This window comes from Meleagris gallopavo, chromosome 1 (assembly GCF_000146605.3).
Source record: "Meleagris gallopavo isolate NT-WF06-2002-E0010 breed Aviagen turkey brand Nicholas breeding stock chromosome 1, Turkey_5.1, whole genome shotgun sequence".
NCBI classification, from domain to species: domain Eukaryota; kingdom Metazoa; phylum Chordata; class Aves; order Galliformes; family Phasianidae; genus Meleagris; species Meleagris gallopavo.
This window is the reverse complement of record NC_015011.2, coordinates 63,214,278-63,220,888: the sequence shown is the minus strand read 5'-3', so window position 1 is coordinate 63,220,888 and position 6,611 is coordinate 63,214,278. Positions and strand designations below refer to the sequence as shown.

The 6,611-nt window shown below is 41.0% G+C and overlaps 1 protein-coding gene across 1 annotated transcript; it reads right to left on the bottom strand.

Moving 5' to 3' along the window:
* Nucleotides 1-1,547: 1,547 nt before the first annotated feature.
* Nucleotides 1,548-6,609, bottom strand: YARS2 (tyrosyl-tRNA synthetase 2; the record flags this gene model as incomplete). The annotated part of the gene is made up of 5 exons (XM_003202444.4): nt 1,548-2,695; nt 3,200-3,370; nt 3,715-3,870; nt 5,035-5,202; nt 6,392-6,609. Coding segments are annotated over 5 exons (873 nt in total), but the record flags the coding sequence as incomplete, so codon positions are not given.
* Between the last annotated feature and the right edge of the window lie 2 nt (nt 6,610-6,611).

The following is a 6,611-nucleotide window of genomic DNA, read 5'->3' as shown; positions in this document are numbered from 1 at the left end:
TCTGCCACGTAAGAAACAAGGTAAATGCAAAAGCACACAAAGTAGATGATCTTCTAGGAAAGCAAATTTTTAAAAACTGCTTAGCTTCTCTCCCCGCTCCTCTATCATTTTCCCATCAGAATTGTGTTTGATTTTTTTCTTTGTATGTTCTGACCATTATTGCAGCATAAGGCAGTATTGCAAGAAACACAAACTGGTCTTGAGAACTGACAGGATATATATATTTTTTTTCTTTGCAAGGTAGGAATAACTTAAGTACTTTTTTGTCTTCATATAGCTATAGAATATACACAATATTGTTATATACTATTGTATATTACAGATAGTAAAATAATATATAGGATGTGGATATCTCATTAAGCAAATAAGTGGGATCTTACACTGAAAATAACACTATTAACTCTATGTAGTGAAGCACCACCATGTTACAGCTTAATCTGAAAGATAAACCCTGGTGTATAAGCAATAAGTCACCATAACTTGTTATTACTGAAATCTTGGTTGACTGCAGATAAAACCATCACTGAGCTGATTAAGTAAAAAACACCACTCCCCTCCTCCCCTTTCCTGAAAGATAGACAATGTAGGGGTCCTTGAGAAGTGTTAGAATTTCTTGTAGTTATTTCCCAATTCTTACATATTAGATGGTTTTGAAGCAGCTGAAATGACTTATTCCAACAATGATGATTAAATACCACTGTCTATACAGCTGAGTTTAGGGTCTCTCTCCTTGCAGCTGCTATGACTGTGAGACTGTAAGATGATACAGTTTGACAGACTAGGAAAGCATTTCCCTCCAACAAGGATTAACCTAATCCTTGCAAACTATACTGCAGTCAGTGCCCAAAACAATCACTTTATAAATCCAAGAGGATTTCACACTTGTTTACACTGGGGAAGGAAGGAAGGGTCCCTTCAGAAACAAACAAAAACAACAAAAAACACAAGAGTTTGAGCTTGTCTGCTAAGTTACTGTAGTTCGCAGTCAGTTATCCAGTTCTATGTCATTTATATCAACTTTTACTACTAATATTTTTGGTAACCATGTGTAGCTTTGTGTTGTTTAGGTGACAGGACTGTAAATAATGTGGGGCTGATGTTCCATAAGCAACATCAATGCAGGAAGGGAAAAGTTTGAAGATAGCAAGGCACTGTACAAATTTCAGGTGTGTAAGCAGTATCAGTGGCTAGCAGTGAAGGTGTTTTTTTTTCCAGAACAGTGAATAAAACACCACTGCCTTTAAATGTAATGTGTTTCTATCTACTCCCTGAAGTATGTCCTCACCTTCGTGCTGGCCTTACAAGGGAACTGGGAAGCTGTGATCCCAAATGTTAGCAAGGCCATAAGCACTAGGATGATTTTGTGTTCTGTAATGAAAAGGTGCTGCTTTTGCATGTTGCCCTATCTGAAGGGTTGGATTTTAGTTGCAAAAACACTTATCTATCTCCCCTCCCATTTCAAGAAGTGAATCTGTTCCGTATTACCACAATAAAGCTGCAAAGCTCATATGCATTATGCTCCCATATGTAACCAATAATAAGCTTACTTATCAGGACTTAACTGTTTCACTTATTTATTGTGAATCTTCTACAGCTTTAAACCAAACCTGTTAAGAAAAAAAAAATACAAAAAACTGTTGGTAGTAGGTTGTTTGTCCTTACCCACTTATCCTGATTTTCTATGTTAGGATGAAGTCAAAAGTCAACAGCAGCATCCATCCTGTTAGGACAGGTTTCAAGTATCCCACTGCACATCTTGTTGTGAATTATTCTGTAGCATATCTGGTGACAGTTGCCCCTCCCACCTACAATTCAGTAGTTGGAAGAGAGTTTCCATCTTGGTTCCTTGAAATGCATCTTTACATCTTCTCATGCATATTTTGTGAATGGTGCTTGAAATCTCTCTTCATCGGTGTAACTTCTAAGAGCTGTGGCAGTGTTCCAGTTCTGTACTTCAGTGGTACCTGTTTCCAAAGCAATTCCAAACACTCCTTTTTGGTGTTTTAGATCTGTATCTTGTTTCTTAATGGAGAGAGCACATCACACGAATCCGTACTCTTCATGGGCAACAGCTGATACTGACAGCCACTGCATTAACTTAAAAAGGAGTAAGTTAAGAAAAAGCGCAGCTGTAACAAATTATAATACATAACTTTAGTGGAGTTAATCCAGTGTAGGTGTGCAACTGCCATAATATAGCGTGCAGCTTTTTCTGCTATATGCAATCTGTGGCCTACGTGAAGTGTGATCACCATGAAGGAATGAGACTGACAGCAGATGAGGAAAAAATCTGGTATGGATTTCTATTACTTTCTGGTTCAGTGATTCACTTCCAGAGCTAAAACATGAAATCATACATGTTTAGAATCTCAGCTGCCTTTATTTGAACCCTGTTGATGTATTCTGAAAACTGAAACTATGCTATTAGGCAGTTTGTGAGCTGCATAATAATGCACAGTATAGAAATGTCTTCAATTACATTCTTCAAGAAACAGAGTTGAAGTGGTATCTAATTTTAGGAAGATATTCTTCTTGTCACAATTGGAGCCATTTTATAATGTAGTAGTTTTTCTTTCCAATCCTAAGCAATGATACTCCATTCTTGAGAATATGCTGTCCAAGAATAAGAACAGCCTCAGGATTGGTTACACGAATCCCATTTACTGAAACTCCACCATCTGTAATTTTCTGGTACCTTTAAAAAAAAAAAACAACAACAAAAAACAATGAGTAATTGCAAGAGGATGATATCTGTTGCTGGTAAGTACTGAAAGATCAGTTAAGAGCTATTTCAGATGTTTCTTTGGTTTAATTTGAAACTGAATAAATTTTAAGTCTTGTGCACATCCACTCCTCCTGAGAGGGAAAAGGAACATAATCTGTTGCTGTCTCTTTCTCACCTGTGTGTTTTAGAGCTATGGTACATGACACTGCATTATCCTACACTTTCTCTTCAGAATACAATGAGGCCTCCCATCTCAGCCTGGTCTAGTGGTTGGTGACCCTGCGCATAGCAGGAGGGTTGAAACTAGATGATCATTATAGTCCTTTTCAACCCAAGACATTCTATGATTCTATGGTATGCAGGTAACTTACACATTACCATCTGTTTTGGTTATTCTGACCTCTTGTTGAAGTGAGCACACCACTTCCACCCATTTAATTGAGGAAATGCTGAAGAGTGGGGCTGATAACATACCCACTAGGTCCATGTGGAATGGCATTTGCTTTGCGACACAGGTCAAGCAGAGTCATTCCAGGTTCAAGTATCAATTCAGCAGAAGGAGCCTGTCTAAAAAGTTCCTGTAACTCCTGGTCAGACATAGCTTCCAGTGCCTCCACGCTGCTGTGATAAAGGGCTTTGGTGCACCTGTGACAACAAAAATCATTCAGAATCAGTTCTAGTCTCATCTTTGGATAAAGCACAGTTCAACTGAACAGATTCCCCTCCCCAACTTCTTCTGATGCTCCTCACAGTAACAAAAGAATTTAGGAGCTACTCTTCCAACTTTGAATTCATGGTTTTTTTTGGACTCCACTCTCTTGCAATTTTAATACAGTTTATGTATCTCTTAAGTCTAGTGCATTGCTATATATTTCTCTTAATAGCAAAGCCTCAGCTAACTCCATTAAACCAGACCCTGAAAAGCTATACATAACTAAACTACCATCGGATATATCTGAAAGAGAATTGCTCAACAAAATGAACTTCACCTCTTAGCAGACTCCAGCCCCTCTCTCCCATGGACAAGTTTCGTTACTTCTGCAGCAAGTCGCTTCTGAGGGCCCCATTTTTCAGGCTCTCTGGCATGCATTTCCATGATGTGGTCAATCTCCTCAAGAGGAAGAAAGGTGAAGAGTTTCAGGTATCTATGAGCAGGGAAAAAAATTTTTTTTTGTCTATAAAACCATCATTGCAGATTTCCTGTCCTTGTCATTCAAACTTCATTAACTGCACTAAGATGATTTTTATTTCTTTAGGAAATCCATGTTATAGCTATTCTTTCAAACAACTCTTTGTTTTTGCCCACATACTTAAATTTAAAATGGTAACTAGTTTTTTTGTTTTTTTTAACCATTTTATTAAGGACAATGTGTACAGAAATAAAACAGCGCCAAAAGCTTTTATGAAGCTTGTACTGCAATCAGGAATTTACTTTTCTAATGAAATGTACTTTAGAGAACGTACTGCAATTGTGTGTCTACTTGGGAGGTTCTAACTTATATCCTTAGTAGTTACACAATATATTAATGCAAAGCAATGCAGCTATGCTGATCACCAGAGAGAATTATGCTGTGCGTTGATGACTGAGTACCTTGCAGAAGATTATTTAGGATAATCAAGAATTTAAAGGTGCATATCAGAAGTATACTCTTTACAACAAGGATTATTTAAATGGGCATGCAGCTGTGTGGAATTCAATGTATTAATGAAGGTACTTCCATGATTACTAAGTCTGAAAGCATGAAACATTTTAATGTTAAATATCCACACAGCCTTTTTTCAGTCTGAAAAGTGCTGTGGATGCAGAACCTCCATATAAGAATCAAGCCAAGTTATGAGAGATATTTGTACTGCAGTTACACTATTAAACCTTAGTGTGGGGTGCTGATTACTACTTGCTTTGAGAAGGCTCAAGCAATTAGCAATTTGACCAGCTACGTGAACTTTGTTGGTTCTGTTTCACTCCTCTGCCTTTGTTTTTACTTTCAATAATGACTTAAAATTGAATTCTGAAAACCTCTGCCTTGTAGATAAACTTATATTGTCTGCCATGGACTTAAAACAGCATTGTTTTCTCTCCTTTTTAACTGTGCTACTGCTGCAGTGTAACTATCTACTACGTGTGTCTTTATGTAGGCCAGTGGTGTCCCAGGTGGAGTGCAGTCAGCCCAAAGACTATGTAAGATGATCCACTATATAAATACATGTGCATGTACTGGGAGTACACCCGCATGCAACAGTTACAGAGGACCATCAGGATGTAGTGTCATAAACAAAGCTAGGAAGACAGATGAAGAAAAACTACTTACTTCTCAACTATGTCATCTTGTTGTCTAACAAAAAACTGATACAGCTCAAACGGAGAAGTCTTATCTCTGTTTAGCCAAACTGCATTGCCAGCAGTCTTTCCCAGTTTATCTCCAGTAGTACTGGTAATAAGAGGCACAGTAATTCCAAACACATCTGTTCCTGTCATCCTGTCAGGATTAGAGAAGACGAAAAATCAGTTTGGTCATCGTTAAGAAAACTCAGGCATCCTGTAAGATACTATCCCTTATGTAAAGCAGTTATACAGCTGTCAAAACTTAAAAAATTAAATTCTTTGTGCAATGAAGTATGTAAAACAGCTTTGTGAGCAGCAGCACTAGCAAGTTAACGTGACCTGTACCTTCTGTGTTCTGCTCTGAATAGTAACTGAGGCTGCCTGTGAGTTAGAATACCTACAGTATTTTTTTCTGTTCTGAGTGTCTTGTCAAGCACATACACAAGGCCAAACTTTGCCACCTACACTCAGCAGTGCCTCTGAATTATGCGAGACTGGCACCTAAATTGGGGATAAGCAAACATTCAGCAGCAGCTTTCACTGTGTTTCTGGGGGAAGCACTGCAGCCATCTCTAGGCACATATTACACCTTCACTTTGGTGCGATTGCACCTTGAAAGTATTTGGCAGCAGCAGATCTGTCTGCATGCTGTCTTTCAGGATGTTTGAATCATGGAGTCATTAAGGTTGGAAAAGATATCTAAGATTACCTAGGTCAACACAAACTCATTCTCACCATGCCCTCTGACCACATCCCTCAGTGCCACATCCATACAGTTCTTGAATACCTTCTTCAGGGACAATGATTCCACCACCTCCCTGGGCAGCCTGTGCCACTGCAGCACCACTCTTTCTGAGAGGAAATGTTTCCTTATATCCAACCTGAACCTCTTCTGGCACAACTTGAGGCCATTCCCATCCTATCACTGTTACCTGGGAGAAGAGGCCGAGCCCCATCACACCACAACTCCTTTCAGGCAGTCCTAGAAAGTGATGGGGTCTCCCCTAAGCTCGTCTTCACCAGACTGAACAATCTCAGTTCCCTCAGCCGCTCCCCACAAGCCCTGAGCTCCAGACCCCTTACAGATTCACCGCCCTTCTGTGCACACGCTCCAGGACATCAGTGTCTTTCTTGCATTGAAGGACCCAGAAATGAACACAGCACTCGAGATGGGGTCCCACCAATGCCGAATACAGAGGGACGACCCCTGCCCCGCTCCCGCTGGCTGCGCTATTTCTGATCCAAGCTGGGATGCCGCCGGCCCCCACCGCCCACCCGGACGACCAGCAGGTCCCCGAGCACGGCCACCGTCCACCGCAGCCTCGCGCCCTGTCCCCACGTACTTGGTGACGAGCTCGTATCCGGACATGATGTTGCCCATCTGGTCGGCGCCGCCCAGCTGCACGCGGCAGCCGTGGTGCCGGTGGAGATGCAAGAAGTCGTACGCCTGCAGGGCTGGGTACAGGAACTCGGCCAGGCTCATGCCCTCGGCGCTGCGCAGCCGTGCTTGGCAGGCCTGCCGGCTCAGCAACGTGCCCATGCGGAGGCGGCCGCCGGCGCCGC